Source organism: Seriola lalandi, unplaced genomic scaffold, assembly GCF_002814215.2.
Source record: "Seriola lalandi dorsalis isolate HSWRI2012SDOR001 ecotype SW California unplaced genomic scaffold, Sedor1 jcf7180002054318, whole genome shotgun sequence".
Classification (NCBI taxonomy): domain Eukaryota; kingdom Metazoa; phylum Chordata; class Actinopteri; order Carangiformes; family Carangidae; genus Seriola; species Seriola lalandi.
This window is the reverse complement of record NW_019524871.1, coordinates 141,392-164,801: the sequence shown is the minus strand read 5'-3', so window position 1 is coordinate 164,801 and position 23,410 is coordinate 141,392. Positions and strand designations below refer to the sequence as shown.

Below are 23,410 nucleotides of genomic sequence, written 5' to 3'. Positions count from 1 at the left end.
CTGCCCCCCACCTCCCCAAACACACACACACAAACACGCACAGGCACAGAAACCCACCTCTCCCAGCCCCAGTCCTTTCACTACTTCATCTTTTTATTACGTTTTCTCTCTCTTTCTCTCTCCCGGCTATGGCATGTTATGTGAATTCCTAATGAGATGGCGCTGTCATTCATCTCAATTATTCATGGAGAAGTTTCAGCCAGACTGTAGATTAGCTGGAAAAGGAGGGAGAGAGGGAGAGAAAGGTACAGGACGAACAGTGCGGAGCACAGAGGCAGGAGGTGGAGCGAGCTGAGAAAAGAGCTGCTGTGAAAGCTGTGTTACCCGTTAAAGTAAAGGTGAAGGCAGCAGCCAAACTGCTGAGTTGCTGCAGTGTTTGACAGAACTCGTCCCAAGTGTCTCTCCATTCTCAGCCTCTCTTGCTCTATTTTGTTTAACTTTGCAGAGGTCGTGGCAGGGCTGCAACTTCAGGGCTAAAAGCACAGCTCTAAACATCACAAGGATTCACTCCTGCTTCATGGGAACAGACATAATGATTCGATACTTTGCACCATATATTTTGTGTTTGACCCTTGCAGTCATTTTTCAGAGTAAATCAGCTATGTGCTCTAATTTTTTTATTCTTGTTTTATTCTTTATTCCTAAGTCCATACTAACAAATAAGAATATATTTGCCTCCTTGCACAAACTGCCTGCTCGTCGTTGTCTGGGTTCAAATCAAAGATTCTGCTAAAGACGGAGCAGATGTTCAGCAGCAAAACCAGCCGATTAACAATTAACAATACGATGCAATTAGCTAGAAATGGGTACAACTCTGGTTTGCTTTTAGCCAGCACATTTATATCTGGAGTTAATTTGATTTCAGTTGGTAACGTTGTTTCAAAGTTGACGGCACTTCATGGAGAAAGCTCGTTGTCCAAACTTTGATCTCCACTGTGGTTTTTTACAGTTTGCATTCATCACACTCCCAGTTACTCTGTCTTACTTTGTCTTGTCGTTAAACACATCTGGATGGAGGCTCTGGGGCTAAACTGTTGATACGTTTATAAACTTATTTAAAAAGCCGAGATGAATAAAGCTCTCACAACTAAGTAGATGTATCTTTTTAGTATGTGACACTGATGTCGTGAGACAGGCTTTTTGTCCATTACTGCAGCTCGTCGTTATTGGATACAAAGCACATCACACAAGCACAAACTCCTCCTTCTTGTAGCTACTTTGTACAAGAGAACATAAGAGAAAGTAAGGGACTGCTGAAGGTTCTGTCAAGGCTACAGTCAAGATGAAAGATTCAGCTATTATTAAAGTATTGTTATTTAAGTGTAATTTCAGTCGGACCTTAGCCTTTATGTCTGGGGGTGCAGCTCTTGAAGCAGCTGTGGTCATTGTGAGCTGTAACATACTTGTGTGGCTGAGGCAAGAATGGACAAGTAATTGATCAGACAATATTTTATTTTTTTATAGCAGGGACCACCGTGTACTCCAAAAGCATTAAGCTGCATTGCTGCACAGGAAGTATTTATTGAAAGGTGGGAGCTTCAAGGTTTAACTACAGTGTTTCAGTGGGGAAATAAGCAGAGGAAGTCCCACAGTTAAATGCAGGGGAAGTTGCGTAACGTCCACAAGCAATTTCACTATTCCACCTGACTGCGTGCCCTTCACATCCACTCACACAGGAAGTGTGTAATGGGGAGGGGGTAATGGAAGATGAAGAGGGAGGCGATGACTTCCAGAGACTTTTTAATCATGCAGGAGACGATCTGAGCAGGGAGTCCCCCTTCTTCACCCACGCGCTCCTCCACCCGAATCCCTCCGTCGCGACACTCATGAGCAGTCCCAAGTGGAATCATGAAATGCCACACACACACACACACACACACACACACACACACACACACACACACACACACACACACACACAGAGTTTGTCATCCATTTTTACCTTTGGCATCGCACCACTGACACACGCACATCGCACACATTTCACATAGCACGACAGACCTGATCTCACCGGGGGCTGAATTATTTGGAGACGCACTGATGCAGATGAAGACAAGAGACGAGTGAGGGGAGGATATGAAAGGAGGAGGAGGTGTTTTAACAAACACAGTCACCATATCAACCTCCCCCTGCCGTCCAGTCCAGTCAGTCAGTCAGTCAGTCAGTCAGTCAGTCAGTCAGTCAGTGAGGGTGTCTGCCCTAAGTGCTCTATTATAGGGCCACCTGCTTACTTTTAAATATCTCATCACTTCCTGCGCTCAGCAAACATGGTCACTGCATTAGCAGTGGGGCAGAAGACGTGTGTGTGTGTGTGTGTGTGTGTGTGTGTGTGTGTGTGTGTGTGTGTGTGTGTGTGTGTGTGTGTGTTGTGGTCTAGGTGCTTGTGTTGCCGGGATGCTCACATTAAGCCTCCACTGGCTCCTTCTATCATTTTAATGAATAATTAATGCGCAGCTGTAAAAATTTATCGCTCGACAAGAGTTGCATTTTGGTAGCTCTGTGTGCACGTGTGTGACTGTGCTCTTCTGCTGTGATGATGTGTCATAACCCCCCCCCCGTTGGATTAGTTTCATAAATTAGTGTCACTTTAAAATGAAAAAAAAAAAGAAGAAAATCCTCAGCAATTAAATTGTAGCCTGATATCCCCAGTGGAAAAGAGAGAAAAGAAAGCTGTCATGGTGATTTTCATGATAATTTGTGAGATTACAATATGCTAATGTGATAATTACAGTGGATGCTCAGCATTAATCAGCTTCTGCTGGCAATGTTGTCGTATTTACCATCAGGATTACCACAGCACACTTTCTTCAAATTTCTTTCAGGAGACAGTGTTCTTGACACCGTGAGAGGCTTTAGAGACTCGCGCTGCTTTGTTTGTGATGTCTGTCGACATTTTCCTCATTAGAGACAGAGAGAAGAGGAATTATGTTAAAAGATGATTGGCACAGATCCATCTGCACGGCAACAATCGGGCACCCACTCTGCGAGTGTTTCAAAGAGAAATTAAATATGCATGTCGATAGGAAAAAAAGAGGCACATGCACAGTTACACACGTTACCACACTTGCCCCCATTAATTAAGATTATTCTTTCTGTATTTTTAACATAATGATTTATTCACATCTGTGCGTAAAGGCCCTTATAGAGCAGCACTGTAAATACATTATATCTCACACTGAGATCTGAGCTCTAGCTGCTGCTGCCTTGTTTCCAGCACTTATTATAGAGTCAACTAATGAGTTATTGGACTAGCAGAGAGCAGGAGCGGTGTGCAGTATATACAGGAGCAGGGAGGCATTACATAAATCCACAGAGCCTCATCACAAGCCTTTTTTCGCAGTTTGATTAGTTTAACCAGATTGAACGTTTGAATCGGGTCAGGACAGTTTTATGAATCAGATACTTGTTCTTGCTCGTGAGGCCGACGGTAGAACGAGCAGCTTTCCTGCAGCCTGTGGATCATCTGTTGTGTTTGTTTTTCCATCTCATCCTCTAATTGACTCGGCTCACCCTCTGGGCGCAGAAAGATGAGCGCCTCGCCTCAGGTAGTGTGGGTTTACCCCAACTTGCGCCAGATGCTAAGCTATAGCGTACTACATGCTGGGAGGCCCAAGAAGTAGTTTTTCCCATTCAGAAGCTCTGGTGTATTACCGCTGTGTTTGTGTGGTTTTGTGGCTCTACTGTGAATGGGACAGTGTGTCCAAACTTTTTACTGGTACAGTTTATATTTGCATATTTTATATGTGTATACTTATGTAATTGCGTGCACTTATTTGGCTCTGTAGATTTATTTCCAGAGCTTTCAGTGTTGGTGCCAGCCAGTTGGAGGACTTTTCATACCCTTTCCTCTCGCTTCCAGCCCCAAAAGTGTACAAACACAGAAAGAGTTTCAGCACTTGAAGCGACATTTACAGTTCAGGCTACAGTCCTTCAAGAGGCTTTACAGTAACAGTTTGTAATTTATACAAAAATGCTGATTTACAGTCAGCTAGTCTACGTGTGAAGTGTATGATCACAGCCTATATATGCATCCCACACACATTTTGCACCTGTCGTGTCAACAGCGTTTAAAACTGGCTCTGAATTGGAACCAGTTTTTCAACTCAAATTATATGCCAAGATTCGTTTAAAGTCATAAGCGGGAACAATCAAAATGAATTAAATCATCAAAATGATTGGACACATATTCAGTCCAGTTCTTCTGATACCGTGGTTCCTGTGGAGCTATCAGGTAAACATACGGCAGACGATCAACCAGCCATGACTGCTCCAAACGGCACATACACAAAAACAAGTGAGACAGTTTCATTCTGACTGTAACTCTGGCGGGTGTCTGGTGTTCGACCAGCAGCTGTGTCCAACACCAACACCTCTCACCTGATTGTGACTTTTCAGGTGCAGACCTGTTGACACTGAATCAAAATGATCTGGCTGGAAAAAAACACTGTCAATGAATTTATAATGGTGAGCAGTATGATGCAGTCTTTCTTGGAATAACAGAGGCTTGAATTTTACAGAACAGAGGCAACAACAACAACAACAACAACAACAATAGTAATAATAAAACAATCTCCCCTAATTTCTTACTAAACTTGGGCAGGAGTGCAGGATGAAAGAACCAAGTCATAGCAGTCAGATGAAGAGAAGTCTTGGATTGTTGCCTCCATTAAGACCCACAGCTCATTAAAGCCTATTTAGCAAAAGACAGAAACCATACTGAACTCCCTGAAAGCAAATCAACACAACAACAGCCCAATGAGCACATAAATAGTCGAGAGCTCCAAATATAATCAAAGTTTTACATCATATGAAAGCCTTCTCAATTTTTCAAGCTCGCAAGTATTGACTGAGCCATCCCACAGCGTCGACATACCACACTAATTCTGGTCTTAGAATAGACAAGAGGATTGTTTACCAGGTGAAGACCACCTGCCAGGGGGGGTTAGAGAGAGAGAGATTTCCACACTGGGATCGATAAGCTTTCACATTATCATTATGCTCTCGAAATGTCTCAGGCACTTGTAATGTTTGGAAGCACACGGTGGCAGACCTGGAAAAGGCTCTCAGATGTTTCGGATGTAATCAAATGTACCTCCTGTTTACATGCAACAGAGGGAAAACAAAACAAAAAAAGTAGTAGTATTATGTCTCGTCTCATGTTGTCCATAACCAAGCAAATTGTAGTTCTCAGAGTTTGTTTTGGTTTTCAGTGAGATGTTTTATTTTTTTCTCCATGTTTCAATTTATTTAACGTGGTAAACACAATACAGTAATGGAGATTATAAAAGCGGCTCTATGATGGACGAGGGTCAGCTGACAATAAATCTGATAGTTTTAAATGAGTATGAGCCCACTGGATGAATGGTGAGGTCTGTTGTTGAAAGTTGACAAGTGATGAAACGACGTGAAATGAACTGTATCAAAGTATTTTTTTTCAGCAGCGATGAGAAGATTTCTACTCTGCTGAACACAAACAGCTTGCAACAATAATGACAACAGGCTTGTGTAGGCGGTAACAGGGTGCTGATGCCTTCACCTGTTGCCATTGCTGGACATCAGCACAAACTCACACTTGTACTTCAGATTTCTTTTTGTACTTGTTTTCACCTCAAGTATCGAGATAGTAAAGTTTTCTCCTTTTCTTACTTCAGTTATGTTATCTCATCTCTGACTGTCTTTATTCTCCCTGTGTTGTCACCACCTCTCTATCTTTGTGTATCAGTCTGGAGGTGCTTCTCTTTAATCTGTCTCTGACCTTTCATTTCATGTCTTATCTGACCTCCAGCTCAAGTTCAACATCCTGTCTTCTTCTGTCTTCCTCTCACCTTGCTTCTGTTGCTGCGTCTAAACTTAAACTTGAACTCCTTCCAGTACTGACACGATACCAGGTGTCTGCCTTTGTTACAATGCTAAAATTCAATTACTAGAAACTAGAAAAACTCACCAAGTAATCCAAAGCGTTGTTTAAGTGAACCTCTTGCAGTTGCTGTGCTCAAACTTATTTCTTGATAAACGTGTCAACAAACGTGTGCTCTCAAAAAGGGATGCTCTCTCTGTCTGTGTCTGCTGTGTCCTCTGACGGACACAACAAATTTCACCTCTTTAAAGTCAAGATGTGTGTCAGCCAGCTTCCTGTTTGTCTCTGTCCCTCTGTCTTTCATTTCCCCAGACAATAGGTCCGGCTGTGGAGCCGTTAAATAATTCAGTGTTTTAGGTCTGAAACCCAAATAGCTCAAAACCATCTCCTGATTGGACATCCACAAGCTGCCTGTTCCTTTTAACAGGCAGGATGGAGAACTGTGTTCACATGACAAATTCTGTTTATGTTTATATATTTGTGGATGTGGCATGAGGTGGCCTTTGCGGCCAAATGAATGTAAACAAACATTGTTTATGTTATGTTGTGTCCATTCAGGTGGCAGCCATCAATCCCAGCCACCCGCTCGCCCAGATGCCCCTCCCACCCTCCATGAAGAACTGCATCCAGCTGGCAGCCTGCGAGGCCAGCGAGCTGCTGCCCATGAACCCTGACCTCCCCGCCGACCTCTTCACTTCCTGCCTCACCACACCCATCAAGATCGCCCTCCGATGGTAACGTCTCTCTCTCTCTCTCACGCTTTGTTTTCCTTCCCTCTGCCACAGCACAGCTTCTCACTTGACATTAAAAGTCTGAAACATCTAGGAACTCTTAGATTTGTGTTCCACATGGTACATTCAGAATACATCCTGAATTCACTCTGAAGTAATGAGGTAGATGAGCTGTTAACATTTAAACATGGTTTAAGAGCAGGAGGAGAAACTTCCCATTTATGCACAGCTCTATTGGTATAGTTTTTTTCGGTAGGTAAGGAAAAGTAAAAGAAATGTTCTACTTTGGAAGAATTTGAACAACTTTTCTGCACATGATCTGTTCAGTCTCACTGTGGCTTTGAATGTCTCTTGGTCAAAAATCAGCAAAAACATTCAAACAAAGGAAAGTTTCAAGGTTTTTATAATTAATACGAGGTCTTAATTAAAAAGGGTGAGTTTATTTTAAGATTGTGGATTAATTCTATGCTAGGTAGGTGCTTTATGTGCTTACCAAGCAGATTGAGTGTCGGTCATTCATTTGTAAAGCCTGTTAGCAGCAGGTTGGATCACTGCGTAGACACTGAGGACACGATGCTGTGTCCTGAGCAGAGAGCAAACACTCCTGAGCTCCGACCCCTGAGCTCTGACCCTGCTCACTCTTCAGCTACAATGAGAAATATTCAGCTGTGATAAGAAATGTAAACTGACATCATTCACAGTAATGGAGGGATGATTATCCCTGCAGAGCACACCTCAGTAACAAAGGTGAAATATATTCAGGCAAAATGAGTTCACTGTGATGCATCATTCAGAGGACTATACTGTCAGAGCTTCATGCTAAACCACAGGAGCACATGAGTTGCATCAGCCAGTCAGCTGTGTGTCGGGCACAGTGAGTGTGTGGGGCTTGCACACCCAGGCAAAGGTGATTGCATCACCTCCGATCCCCTGTCAACACAAAACACTCACACACACATTGATATGTCATTCATATTCTACATACACAGTTACTGTAACTCCACATCTGTGTGTGGGGTCTTATTCCTGACAGGACTGGCAAGAGATTAGAGAAGTAATTTAGGCCACCGTAAACAATAGGCTGAACATCAAATCACTCTTTGACTAGCGACTACAATTTTTTTTAGTTGCAACAGGTGTCATAAAGTATAAAAAGCTAACTTTGAATTATTTTCAGATCCTTAGATTCCTAAATTTACTTTTCATAATTCAAATCAGGAAGTCTGGTAACTCAGCTACTTTAACACTATGCTGGACTAGGTTAAATTCTTCCATGGCTGCTTGTTTTAATAAACTTTAAACACTGATCAAATAAGAATTTGGCAAATTCTGGTTGAAAGAAAAAAATCTTAAATTTTTGTTTTTTCATTAAACAAACAAAGGTTACACATGTAAGTGTAAAAATTACATTGTTTGTTATCCATACAGAAACTCACATAGGATGTTAGCACCGGTACTGAATAAATTAGAATGATAACCAGTGTATGTAAGTCCAAGTCATTACTCAAAAATAAGGCCTGGTTTGAAATGTAAGTCATTTTCACTTCCATTTAATAATGTGCTTAAACAAAAACAAAGCAAATTTTCACTTCACATCACTTGGCTGCGTGACTACTGGACCGTTTGTGTTTAGTCACCACAAACAGTCAATGTACCAACTGTATGTTAGCTGTGAGCTAGCCAACAAAGCACGTGTGATAAAAGTGCGATAATAGATGTGCAAAGGACCATGTTTGTGTCTGTGTGTTCAGTTCAGCCTTTGACTGGACTCAGAACTCAACTGTGACTGCAGATCTTTATATTTTCCCTCCTATCTCTTTTTTCCTTTCGTCTCTGTACATTTATGAAGTAGATTCATAAATTATGAGAATTTTTTTCTTTCAAGTTGAAACATTTTCAACTTGCACTGACACCCCGTCGTCTTTACTGGTGCTGTCATGGATGAATCTGTATCTGCTCACATTTTTCCATTAACTTTGACTCGTTCTGTGTGAACACACAGTAGGGCCCCGTCACAGCAATATTTAAAACAGTAAATATGTGTTTTTCAAATACCTCCCTTGCATAAATGGAACATATTTTGCAGTCAGTGACCAAGCTAGCTAGCATGCTAACTTACATTAGTTGACAGTTAGCTAACAATAACTGACAAATATCATGCTAGCTGATTGCTGCTAGCATGCTCCCACCTGCCTTAGCATATTAGAGGTTAGCTTGCCTACCACAGTAGTTTTCCTGTGAGTTGTCCTGTTTGTAATGAAAGTTTGGTAATGCCTTTAGTAGAAATTTTGTCAGAATAGGGGTAACTTAAAAAAATAAGTGATGGCTGAATTCCATTTATTCCCAAGAGGACCCATTTGCAGCCTGCGATACTTAAAGTTATGCCCACATCATATTACGTCATGCTGTTGTACCTCCTGGTCCAGTGTGAGAGAGGTTGAAGCATGGCAGCCATGCTAACTTGCTGCTAGCTGCTTTGTAGGACCCAAGTTTTAAACATAAACATTTACCTACCAAAGCAACTCACTCTCAGAGTGGGACTCTCATCTACAGGCAAAGAGCTGACGGGAGAGAGAGACATCAGGGCAGCCTTGCATAGACTGCTGTCACTGCGACTGCAGACATGGATGAGCAGTAGAATGTGAATGGATGGCAAATGATAGTTTATCACAGTAAATTGATACATCTTCTAATATTATCTGTGGAGTAGTGGCAATTATTCATGACATCATAGAGAAACAGTCTTCAAATAGTAATGTTTGTCCTCTTTTGTCCAGCCACTATTACCTTCACACAATCTGCCATCTTTGCCAACAACATCTTGTTTTGCCATCTAATGTGGTTCTGTGTGATTTGGACAACTTGAATTACACCCACCTAGAGTTACACCCGACTCTTGCAGTCTGCAGACAGACCCCTCTCTTTATTCCATGGTCCTGTTATTGTGCATGCTGGCTCACATTTACACTGTCATGGCTTACTGGAACACCTGATTAGAATAAAATTCTCATTAATGTGACTATAGCGACACCTGTTTTAATCCTACTACCATAAAGAAAAATGTTTGATGTAAATAAAGCCTGAGTTGAAGTCAAGAGTTAAAATATGAGAAAGACGCCACCAGCAAAATCATCACTGATTTCCTGTGATGTAATAATTAGTAAATGCAGGTGAGCACCTCATCCTCCATGCACTACACTACCTGCCCAGGTACAGTCTCTGCAGTGTACCAGGTCCCTTTGGTGCCATAAATCATTACTTACCTGCTCCATTTTTTCTGCATTTTAATGACTGAATTCACTTTGCACACATTAAAATTCACAGGGATGATTTACCAGATTTTCAGCTAAAAATTTGAAAGAGGCGGATAACTTTTTTTGAAAAGTGTGCAAGTGAGAATGACAGGTTGCCTTCAGGAGGTGTCCTACAGCTCGCAGAATGTTTCTCTTCTGCCAGAAATGTTGAAGAGTTTCGTTTATCTTCCTCCGCTTGAAATCCACATCCCACCATGACCTTCAGCATAATGAGGTCTCAGTGTTATGCCATTAATATTGATATTTCCCTACCAACATCCCATTTCAGAGAACAAGTTGCTAAAAGCCTGCTGGATAATATTGACTGAACTATTCCTTAATACCTTTTGCTTCCAAAAACTGATGGAGCAGCTTGTAAGGTAAAGTTGGGCGTGATCCTGCCTATTAAGGACTCAATAAGGTCAATCATCAGTGATCTGTATTGATGAATTTAACTTGATGGTCACAAATGAACCTGAGGAAATATATTCCTGTATTATATATGCATTATATATGAAACTTCCTCACTTTGCTCAGTTTAGTTTGATGAGCTCAATTAGAATAAATGCTATGTGAACACCAAAGCCTCAAACGAGAGAATTACTTATTATTCATTCATTCATTTATTCAGTCAAACTTCATTTACACTTGGAAAGAAAAAAATTAATGATGAAATAAATACCTCAGAAAAAAACAAAAGTTAACAGTAATTGTTAATTTTTATGTTCAGTTTTTCTGTTAAAATGTAAATTAACAGCATAAATATGTGACTTTTGAAAGAAGAACTAACACATTCTTCCTCTTAGAAATAAAAAGCCGAATTCATTAGTAATGAAATACATCCTTACTCAATTCAGTGCCCTCAGGGGTTTTGCTGCTGCATCCCTGTTTGGTCTGGTATGACCAGTGGCTTATGGTTGCTAACATTAGCTAATGTTAGATAATTGTTGCGACATTACTGAGTTAGTTTGCCAACTTTGTGATTCTTCTGCAATTGTGCTACTGTTACACTACGTTACAATTGTCCCATAATTGTCACTTATGTCCACAGTGACCACTGTTTAGCAAAAGTCACAGGCTTTAAACTCAAGGCCTTGGAGCAGGAGGTGCTGTGTGCTGCTAGGAGGGACATTACTAATTCCAGCCATAGCGTACAGCTGCCGTTCAGTGTCCTCCTGCCAGGTTTGGTAGAGAATAACAATTTGATTGAGAATAGTCCCAATGCACCTCACCGGAATAAACATGCCAGCTGTGGCCTGCATCTCCATCAACCTGCTCTCTAGCTCGCACTGAGACATGGAGCTCTTTACAAGATGATGCAGCTCTCTCTCAACACCTCCTCCCTCCTCCTATTCTTCATATAGTCATTTGCTGTCTCCCGTTAGCTTATTATTTTCTAAATAAAGACATCCCGAGCTGCCTTCTCCCTAACTTCACACAGCCCCGGAGTGAGAAACGGGGAGAAAATGAGGAAGGGATGGGGTGGAGTTTGGCAGGGTGGGCGGATGGAGGGATTCACTGATGTGCTGGCTTACCTTGGCTTTAAAACTTTAATGAGATGCATTGAGGGATGGATGATGGGGTTTACAGAGAGCGAGAGAGAGAGAGAGAGAAATGGGAAGTGCCAGGCAGAATGAGTGCATGTGTACCTTTCATTGCTCAGCTGAGCAGAAAATCATTACTGATGGAGCGCCATCTTCAAGGGATTTCCCCACTGCTGCTACGGATGGGGAGGGATGGAGGAGGTGAGCATCTGAAAATAGAGACGGAAGGAACTGGGTTTGCAGGGGAACAGAGAGACAGAGAGAAATAGCAGATGAAGGAATAAAAGCTCAGGCTGCGTGTCAAATCTTAGTCATGCTAAAGGTGGGGCTCTACTGATGGAAAACTTAGTTGATATGTTGATAGGTCAGTCAGTTGGTTTGATCACAAGAGTCCAGAAATATCTCAACAACAACCAATGTATTGTCATTAAGCGATGTTCAAGTTCCAGTAACTTTTTATCTTGCACCACGAGCAGGTGAAAGTTTTCTTCTATCCAGTGCAGTTCTTCCACACCTACTAACTAAATGGATTGGGGCAAAACTTGGTGTTAGATTTGTCACCTCATCTAGATAAGAAAATAAGGAATAAAACTTAATTAATTTAAATTATTTCAAACACAACATCTTTGAAAGGCAGCTAACCGCCTGACCTTTATTCACAATTTTTCCATCTATGGTGTCAAATCCAAAATGCCTCCTCTCTGCCGCTCAGATGATACGGCATCACAATTATCTGTTCAGCACGACAAGCCAGTTAACGAACAAGAACAACCATCGCCTCATTTACCAAAAAGAGGACATGCAATATATCAAATGAATCGTACAAACATCCCCCGTTAAAGTACACTGTGAATTTTGAATTTGTTCATTCATTTCTTTATTTTGCATGTTCAAACAGTAGTTCTAAATTCAAATGAAAATTGACGATCCTATTTGGACTGCCAGTCACGTTATTTATGGTGTATTGTAATCACTTTTGAAATCAACTGACTTTTTCTTTAGCGCTGCCAGCAGGTTGATATTTTTGGGTCAAAGTGAAATGTCTTGGCAGCTTCAGACACGCAATGAAATTCTGCAGATTCATGTTCCACTCAGGATGAATTCTTATTAGTCTGGTGAGGTCTTACGGTTTCATTCAAGAATTTCTTGAATTACACTTTGTTTTATGTCTAAATATCCACAAAACTAATGACATTCCCACTTATCTTAGCTGCACTCTATTATCAGCAAATGTTATAAGATGTCAACCTGCTAAACATCAGCATGTTATCATTGTCAGTTTAACATGCAAGCACACTCACTTTAGTATTTAGATCAAAGCGCCACTGTGCCAGCATCAAGCACAGCCTCCCAGAGCAGGTAGCCTGGCTGTAGACTCCTGTCAAAGAGCCCGATTTGGGCCCGCTCATGAAGAATAGAGGGATTATCTGGGAGAACCTTATCTATCATGTGAAGGTGCATCACCTGTGTAATTCAGTCCTTTAGGGAAGAAGCAGACAGCAGCGATGAATATCTGTGGAATGCAAAGCAGGCTGAGCCAACTCCTAAGCAAGTGCCTGCCTCCGTCTCTTCAATATTGCACCAATGCCACCAGCTCTTCACATGCTAACCATGCCCCTGGGGTGCTGTTTTTTCCTCCATGTATGTGAATAATCATGCATGCACTTACACACAGGCAGCTCATACATGCTGTTAATGCTGATGATGATGGGCACATGTAAGTTTTTCAGCCTTGCTGCTCAGCTCTCACAGATACAATGGTGAGCTAAAGCAGCATCTCATTATCTTCTTCATGCATGTGCTATAAACAATGTGTGCGCCTTCGGGAGCAGGAACACAGATGAGATTTTAATGGAAATGTAACAGCGAGGGCTCACATGACCACATCCTGGTACGCACACACACATATACACACAGCTGTGTCTCAGCTTCTATATAGGTGGAATGAGGAAAATAAAGCACTCATAATTGGTATTTACTGCATTAACACACACCCCTACACACCCCACTGTGCTCTTGTTCTGGAGCCTTGGCTTTAATAACTGAATTGTAAATTGTTGACACACCCATCTTGCCACTTGATGTAGGGTGAACCACAGAGGAAACTGTTACATAACACTGCATATATCTGAGCTGACTAGTTCCTGGAGACCGTAGTTATTGAGCAAATTTAAATTTTTAAGATTTAAAAGATCAGGAGGAAGCTTTATGCTGCTGGTTCTGGTGGCTATAAGAGTCCATGCACTGGTAATCAGGCCAACAGCTGATAATACATTACCAGTTTAATTATTCTTCTGCCTTAATATAATCATTGCATTATTGTGTAGCTTTTAAAAATGATAAATGTCACTGCAGGTTCAGTGCTGCAGAAAGAAGACTTTTATCACACCGCTGTAGGGTCAAGGCTGGATTACAAACAGGGCAAAGACCAAAGACCCTCAAAACTATCACTACATGTCAGTTGGTCTTACACCCACACACTCGCTCTTTCTTATTCACCAATCTAATTCAACTTTGGTCACCTTGCTCGCTGTTTGTAATAATCCCTCAATTTCCTCCTAATCTCTGGCCAACATCTCGGAGTAGTTGCCATAACAACAAAATCTTACTTTGAGAGCTTTGTGCCTGTATTGAAAAGGAGTCAAGTCAAATTTTATTTTCTAGCCCTTTACTGCAAATCACAAATTTGCCTCAAGGGGCTGAAATGGTCCTGTGTCAAAATCTAAATTTTAGACAGATAGTATTAATTCAGCAGAGTCGTACTAGTGAGTCTTTTCTCCCAAACATTTTACAACTGCACGAAAACAAAAAAATTTAATAAATTTGATACAATGCCCGACATTAGTACAGGCAAATACTGAAGGTGCCATTTACAACATGCAGAGTGTACTGTGCTTAACAGGAATCTAGAGGCCAGAGGGTGTATACACACTGAACATGGGGAGCTATGTGCGGCATAATCTTTATGCTGAAGCCTATAAGAAAATTTTAAGCATTAATAAACAGCAAAAAAACACAGAGCATATAAAGGTTTGATAAGGATCCCTTGATTCAATTTCAAGAGAGTTGTGGGAAATCCATGGGGGGGACATTTTACAGTTGAGAAATAAACCTGTCGCTGCTCTCAGGTGGAAAAACTATTTAATGGAGACAATTTCCAAATCACAGCAAACAAACTTTTGGCTTTTCTGTACTGCAGTTTTGTGTTTTTGTGTTTCCCTGGGATGCAGCCACCGAATGAATGTGTGTGAATATAATGAGGTTACTTTCAGCATACACAATAATCTAACTAAATAGGTGACATCAGATGATTATTATCTATCCAGATGAGTTCATTTTGAATATCAGGCTTACAGCTGTGATTCAGAAAATGTTCTTCTATCCCTGAAACATCACCACAGCTTGTGTCGTAGTGTCAACAGTTGTCTTATTATTCAGTGTAAGAGCCGCTCTATGATTTGTCTCTGGCTAACATCATAACTACAGTCTGTCTCTGTTCTGTCCAGCTGAAACAGAAACTTGTTAAAATTCACAAATTAAAAATGTAGTAGTTATATTGGATAGGAAATCACATATGTGAATTCTTTATGGTCGATTTCCATTTTAACTGAATTGTGCTGTAGGCGAGGTCAACATCTCTGTATGTTCAGGAAATTTATTTTAATTAGCATAATAAGTCCAGTATAGCACTAGCACTTCACTTTGATATTCATTTGAAATGAAAGCAGTTATGTAGCATGATTCCACGCTGGTCAGGCAGGACCCCCTCCCTCCCCACATCTGTCTTATTAATGATCAAAAAGATCAAATTAACCATAATATATCGTCATTTGAAATGTAGCTTTGAAACGACCAGTTGTACTGGAGCTCAGGAGCCCACTGCCACTTAATGAGCAGCTTGTTATGAGCTTATGTAACAATGAGAAATGTGATAAGGCAGTTGAAATGCAAATATTCTTTTCTTACTCTGTCTTTTTTTTTTTATATTCTACTACAAAATAAATTTTACACATACAGACATTTACCATTATGAAGTGAAGACAGTCTTTCATTTCTGATTTGTTCAACAATTCTTATGTTGCGCTCATTTATGACTGTTTCCCCCCTGCTGGAGAGATAGTCGACCGATCAGGGAGAATTAGGAAGATGTAGTCAGCAATGGCAACGAATTCCACTTGCAATCCAGAATCAAAAAATATAAATATTTCAAACAGAAATTTCCCAAAGCGTTCCTGCAGGATAATCCACTTCTCCACTGTTCATATACTCCAAACAATCATCACTATGCCAACGCACCGCTCAATACTGAACTTCTGGTAGAGCTTCAGACCTAAGCTACAATGAAGAACTACGGAAACGTGAACCTGTTTTAAAAGCTGCAGTAGTAGGTTTAATGTGTTTTGACACCTCTGCTGTTGTCAAGTCAATTTTGTTGTACAATCTGTACAACACATGACACCATCTTTACTTAGACCCTCAGTAAGGATAGGAAACCCCCATCCCTAGAAAACCTTCTGTGGAAAAAAATCTACCTGGATCATAAAAACTCCTGAGGACGTGGAATGAGAACAGATGACAAATACAGGAGGGAAATCTCAAGATAACATTCACAAAGAAGGAGAAGAGACAAGATATGCTAAGAGAGGATGAAGCAGTTAATTGCAGAGAACGAGTCCTGGGCAAAGGACGGGGAGAGTGGGAGAAAGAAAAGAGGGCAGGACCCCTGATACTGAACAGGTTGATTATAGCGGCTGTCCTCTGCAGAGGAGCAACCTGCCAACTTTTCAGAGTCAACTTTCAAACCCGTGGCGAGGGAGTACTTGATGCATCAAAAACTTCTGGAATATTCCTTTAAGAAGACAAGTTCTGAGATTGTATTAGAGGTTCACACACTATTCCTAATCAGGTTTTTTTTAGCTGAAACCACAGGATCCTCAATGACACATGCAGCTGTTCTACCGTCCATTAGATTGAAACCTAAATATGCAATGTATGATAATAGTGCTCATTAATGTGATGTAGCTACTGTTTATTATCATGTTAACAGGAAAACAGATGTGAAAAATGAGAGAACAATAAGAATCACAACTCTCCTTGATCACAAAATATGCAAACAAACTGTCTTTCTCATATCTATAGGTACGATGTTTCATACAACATATAGTCCAAAGTGTGAGATATCTCATGCTAATTGTCGGTCTGTGACGGAGCAGATTAGATTAGAGATCACCCAGCAGCCCTTCCAGCTCATGACTGATAGAGACGGTGACTTGGGACAGGAAGGCTGATTGAAGGAGTAATGAGCTGTAGATCGGGCCCTGCAGGGACCAGAGGAGATGCTCTGCTCCTCCCGCTCCTCCCCCACCTATCCACCCTGGGAGCAGTATACTAGTTTCCTCACACAAGATCCACTTCATTTCCCTCCTCAAAGTTTAATATGTACAAGCGCACTCCTACCCTCTCTCAGCACCCACACACTCTCTCTCTCTTATTCACCAATCCAATTAAAGTTTGGCCACCTTGCTCTCTGTTTGTAATAATCCCCCAATTTCCTCTTCATCTCTGGCCTTCAGCCCTTCTGTACTTGTTCTCAACTTCTCTGTGTTCTCTTCATAGCAGGAGCATTTACTTCACCAGCCATAGATGTCTGAGTAGTTGTCATAACAACAAAAGCTTATTTTGAAAACAGTTTTCGCTCTTTTGCCACCAGTAGGTCAAAGTTGTCAAGTATTCAGTGAAATATTTCAACACCTACTGCATGGACTGGCACACACTTTAGTTGCTCCAGTACGTTGACAATTTTAGTTTGAGTAAAATGTCTTAACTCCGTTCCCCTCGGCCTCAGCTGTACTGTTCTGATTTACAAATGTTAGCGTGCTAATATGCTAAACTGCCATGGTGAAATTGGTATCATGATATCCACACGTCAACATTGTGATTGTGAGCATGTAAACATGTTAGCATGCTGATCTTAGCATTTAGCACTGCTGTACGTAAATACAGCTTACACAACCGTTACCATGGCTGCAGACCACTCGCTGTGTCTGAAATCACTCCCTCTTTGCTACATAATTAACTGTTTTATTATCCGGCGTTTTATTTGAATGTCCCAGTCTGAACTTAATGAACAGTATTGTTTCGTCAAATTTTTACACTGGAAAGTATTGCTAATAATCCCATGATGGAATTAGAGATGATGACACCTCACTCCTGCTCACCAACAAGTGAACTACTGAGTGTCTGTGATATATCGTCAGGTGTAGTTAATGCATAGACAAGGGAGTGATTTCAGAGACTTAAAGAACCAAATGTGGCTGTTTGTGAAGAACAGAAAAATTCTTTTGGAGGACACAGAAGAATTACTACATTTACATTTTAGATTTACATGTACTTATTTGGCAGATGCTTTTATCCAAAGCGACTCACAAGTGAGGGACATCACTAAAGCCAGCAGGCAGATCTAAGGGTAATTCCGCAATACAGCCCTTTAGGGAAGAAGCAGGCAGCAGCGATGAATCTCTGTGGGATGCAAAGCAGGCTGAACCAATTCCTCTGCAAGTGTATGTTCCCATCTCTTCAGTGTTGCCGCCAGCTCTGCACGTGCTAACCCTGCCACTGGGCCGCTGCGGTTTCCTCCATGTCCTTTCCTCCATGTTTCTTGAGTCTGAGAAAAACATTCCTGAGTTAAACCCTCATTACGTCTGACTAACAGATGCTTTTTAGAATTACTTCCCAAACTTGTAATGACTGAGATGAGTTATTGTTTACGTTTGACAGAGTCTCTAGCATTCACACTATCCCTGACGTGATATTTCTTTGTTTGGATGGTGCTGTTGTTAACAAATCTGTAATTAGCATATAGTAGATTTAATGGATCATCCGGTTCAACGTCATTCAGCAGATATTTAACAAAGACCAGTGAGACCTCTCTTCCCAAAACTATTATTTGTAGGAATTGTAATGATTTGGATGGATGGTCACTGCTGAGCAGAGCTGCTGGACTGAAAGCAACAAGCTGCATGAGGTTGTACTATGCTGCAGTCACAGGGGTAAAGTGCAGCTGCTAGCTAGCTAGCTGTGTACCATAGACTTGCACTCCTTTTATACTTCAATTACATCTGCTTAGATCTTAATATCACACATTAGATAAAACATTCGATGCCACCGTGCCGGCATCAGCCGTGGCCAGGGGCGTTATGTTTTCATGTTGTCCGCCCATCCTATTCTTGTGAGCGTGATATCTCAGGAACGCCTGGAGGGAATTTCTTCAAATTTGATACACATGTTCATTTGTAGTCAAAGATGAACTGATATGAATTTGGTGGTCAAAGGTTAAAATCACTGAGACATTACAAATCATGTTTTTTTGCCATAATTCATACACTAATTATGACTAAATTTATCACAAATGTGTAATAGGATAAAATGATGGCGTGATGACATTTTGTATCCAAATGGTCGAAGGTCAACTTCACTCTGACATCATAATGTTCTGCAATTACACTTCTGGCCATTATTCACTGCTGAAAATCAGGTGTGTCTAAACTTGAGGACCTGGCTGGGCATTAATGATAGATGCGCTTGACTGACTTTTAAGATCTGGTGATGCTAGGTCAGTTTTTACGGTGCTGGACAATGTCATAGCCTTGTTTATTCTGTGAATGATGATATAAGACTTCAGATTGTTTAAGGTGGAAGCTAGCAAGCTACAATTACTAGCTTCCCTGTCACCTCAACACTTATGTTAATGAGAGTCCAGGCGGAGTCAGGGAGTAACATATGGTTTGCTCTAATCACAGATGGACTAGCAGCAAAAGAGCTAACATTATGAGGCCGTTGTGTGTTAGTGTTTAGTGCTTTGTGTTTAGTTAAAACCAAATATTCACGTCCCCAGGAGAGCACAAATTTAGGTTGCTCTATCACAGCAGAAATAAAAATAAAACTTAAATTTCTTCATTTTAGTATTTACAGTTTTTACGAAATTACCAAGTCAAATAAACACCAATGATATATATGCTGATTTATTCAAAAACATAAAGTAAAATTTCAGTTTTTATTGAATTATTTACTGCTGGTCTGTACGTCTCATTGCTAAGTAAGAAAACACATGCATATCGCTGTCGTGGATTCATAGTTTTTGTATAAGGAAAAGTAAACAATAATCACAAGCAGAATAACTTTCTTCTGATCTCAGTGCAAAGAGAGAATGTTATAGTCTATTTTTCATCATTTGGCTTTTTCTGAGGCAGGTTGTGGATCAAAATCACCAGATACTGGTGTGACCAAACGCTGCCAAGACCTCTCATTTCCTCTCCTTCTTCTCCCTTCCTTATCTCTCCCTTCTTCTATCTTCCACGCCTGAGGGATCTTACATCTCTCTGCACAGGGGTTGGGTGGAAACACTCTCTCCCTGATGCAACCTCCTGCTATGTCTGCGCTCTGTTTACTTTGGCCCGTCTGTCGGTTTCTGCCAGACTCCATTTTTAGTTAATCATCTCTGTTTATGTCTGGGGATTCACCATTTCCCTTCTGCAGCAAACAGACAAAAACATAAACAAAATATTTAATCTGTGGTTCAATTGAAATTCCAAAGTGAATGTGGAGTGATCTTGGATTGTGTTGTATCGGGGAAAACAATGATTTACCTGTGTTCACGACAAGCAGCAAAGCTTTGGCACATACCAAAGCAGATTGTTTGCATTGTGGCTCGCATTCAAAAAGTTGCTGATCATTAAGACTTTAGAACAAGTTGTCCTGGTTGCATCCTACCTCCTCTTTGTTTCATGAGTGCCAGGCACACTCGGTGCCCATGCTGTACTTTAAAGAGACAGTAAGTCACACTGCTGCCATGTGGGATCTCATTATTCTCCAGCAGCAGGAAGAACCTCTGAATTCAAGTACCATAGCATACGTCACAGTCAGGGTGGATCATTCGTTGGATACAAATTCCCAATCCATGCATGACTTCTGTTGTGTTGGAATTTCCTCCAGGCTTGGTGGCGGCTTCAAGTGTTTTGTGGGATAGAAAGGAATCACTATTATTTGATAACCAATCATAGATCTTCGGTTGAATTTTAAGCTGAGTGAAGAGAGAAGCTTTGACCGTGTGATTTTAGTCTTACATCATTTTGTTTAAATCAATTTATATTTTTATACCAACTCGATTGAATGTTTTGTTATGTCACTTTTCCACATTAAATGTCTAAAAATGACTAGACCTCTGTTATATTTTTTTTAAGTTATGTTCTTACATTTTCCCAAATGTTTCCATCAATTCTCAGAAATTGAGAAATACTTGATTTTAATCATGGTAACGGTATGTGTCATTTGGTCGCTTGTTAATGATGTCATATCCTCTGTGTGCATGGGTCAGTGTTGTGGTTTCCTGCCAGTAACTCAAAATTGACTATTTTCTAGTTTTCAGCCACATACACTTTTTACACTTTGGTCAGTTGAAGGATTTTAGTCATCGGACATCTGGATCTTAAATGATCAGAGAAATAAGCAAAGCAAATGATAGACAGCTCAGTTCTCAGCCGCTCCAAGACGTCGTTTTTTAAAGTGAAACAGGTTTTAATCCCCTGGTCCGTTTGTTATGGACAGGTGGATAACTCTGCAGACAATTCGGCTTCCTTTAAAAACTTCCTGAACGTCTTGCTCATAAGTTATCTGAGAAACAATCGAAACAAAGGTATGCGGCAGCCTCAGCTCGCAACCATTCCCTGATGTCTCGTGTCCACCGTACAGCATTGGTGTAATACTGACTTTTAATACGAAACTGCTTTATTCAGTGTTTTTATCAGTTATAATCTGTCTGTTTGATCTGGATGGATAATTCGGCTCTCAGTAAAACCTCCTGAACCACTGACACTGAGGGAATCCAAACGGGGAGAAGTTTACGGTAATGTTGGTGAAGACAACAACTCCCATGATCCCACGCTACTACAGGACATCACGTAATATCGTCTCTTGTGAATGTTTTCATTGAGAGACTCGTAGTGGAAGAAGTTAAATACTGTGCATTTTAAGTCTGTCATGACAAACAGTCTTGTAACTTCAAATGCTGGCTTAGGTAAATGTCCAACCTATGCTTCACTCTTTCAAACACTGTTTGCTTATTACATTGCTATTACTGGTCCCAGCACATGTTGTAGCCCCCACCTCCTCCTTCACCAGCAGGAGCAGCTAAAAGCAGAGTGAATATTGAACTGTCACATTCACCAGGTGGCCAGAAACATGCCTCCAAATGAATGCTAATGTGATTCATGTCTGCTGGATGTGTAAACTTTTTGCTTAAGTCTTCCTTTATTTAATGTCCCCTTCAGTTGATGTGTGACTAATTTGCACATGCATACACACACACACACACACACACACACACACACACACCTGCTCTCCTCCAGGTGTGTGATGACTTGCTGTGAGCTCAGTGCAGCGCTGTGCATCTGTCGCGCCTCTGAAAGCCGACCTGCTGTGACTTACAGCTGGCCCGACCTGTCACAGCTAACCACGCACAGTAAACAATAACCCCCATGCCAGACGTTTCAAAAATATGACGGCGCTTTCCGCTGCTTGCCCCGCTCCCTTTGACTGTAACTCAGCCAAAATACACTTATCAAAGTGCTCAGTGGTTGTAATCTTTGAAGCTTTCGTTTTTCATTTGAGTGGTTTATCTGTTGATTGTCTCCCTCGTAGGTCATAAAATTTGTACTGTAGAGGCCAAACGTTTTTATAGCTCGGTATAGTCTGTGTGCACTTCTTGTTTTCCTTCCAACGCTCATCTGCAACTTTTCTCTGTCTGTGTTTTTTTTTTTTTCTTTTTGCAGGTTTTGCATGCAGAAGAGCGCCAAGTTGGTGCCAGGGGTGACGTTAGACCTCATTGAGAAGTAAGTGCCACTCCACAGCAATCCAAAAAAAAAAAAAGAATAAAGATCTCTGTCACAGCTCTCCACCTCTTCCTGTCTCTCTCTCTAAAAAGGTTGCAGAGTGGAGAGATCATTATCCTGTTTTCTTCACGTCTGTCTCTCTCTATCTGTCCCTGTCTGTCTCTTTTGCTCTCTCCTTCTTATCGTCAGCCCTCTCTGTGTTGTTTTCCATCCTGCAGGTATAATTCTTTGCCTTTGTTTCCCCTCACAGCCAAAGTGGCAGTAGTTTGGCAGATTTAAAGCTCCACATTTCTTCAATAAACCTCCGGGTGTCGAGCAACTGAGCGCAGAACATCTCTTGCTCTCAGGCACGCACTCTGATTGATATTAGCGCTCAATAAGGATGTCATATCCAAAGTTTTAGTAGTTTCACAGAACAATCAGCGGTGGATTTTCTGTTTTTTCCCTCCTTGTGTGCAGGGGAAAGTAAAACGACACTCATACACTAAGTTGGTTGAGGAGACTTGGTTTTGGAAGTAGTGAATAACTTAACAGTTTTATCAACAGAAAGAAATCATCCTGTCGTAAAGCACCGTGAGGTGTTGAAGTGTCTCAGCAGTCTTTTAATGATGTTTCTTACTTCTCGCAGTTTGTTTTCTAAAAGCGAATAATTGTTTTCTTCACATGGCTAAACTGTCATTTCAGCGTGCCACAGACAGCCACACACAAGCTAAGTGCATGGGCACACACACGCACACACACACACGCACGCACAGTGCCTGCACATCTGTATCTTCGACTAGACTTTAATTAGTTTTTGGCTAAAGGTTTGTGCAGAGACACAGCCCGCTTAGCCATTGTCCTGTGTGTCCTGGAGAGCTGTGTGTGTGTACGTGTGTGTGTGCGTGTGTTTGTGTGCAAGTGTGTGTGCATGTGTGTGTTTGTGGTGCGTTTGTGGTGCTTCAGACTGTAGCTAGCAGGAGCTGTCCCACAATGACGCACTTTTTTCCTTTGTGTTCAAATGTAATGTTTTTATGAGCTTTACTATGGAGAGAATCCTCAGCTCAGTTGAGTAAACAGAAGTGTTTTGATAGAGCTGTATATCCTGAAGTGGTCGTTT

At 41.1% G+C, this 23,410-nt stretch overlaps 1 protein-coding gene across 3 annotated transcripts in view; it reads left to right on the top strand.

Annotated features, from left to right (window-relative positions):
- The window catches only part of rptor (regulatory associated protein of MTOR, complex 1), a 182,566-nt gene that overhangs the window by 71,300 nt on the left and 87,856 nt on the right, over positions 1–23,410 (top strand). For all 3 annotated transcript variants that reach the window (XM_023406877.2, XM_023406876.2, XM_087174130.1), the window contains exons 7-8: positions 6,416–6,591; positions 22,252–22,311. In XM_023406877.2, coding sequence (XP_023262645.1) covers positions 6,416–6,591; positions 22,252–22,311 — 236 coding nt within the window. The remainder of the gene's footprint in view (positions 1–6,415; positions 6,592–22,251; positions 22,312–23,410) is intronic.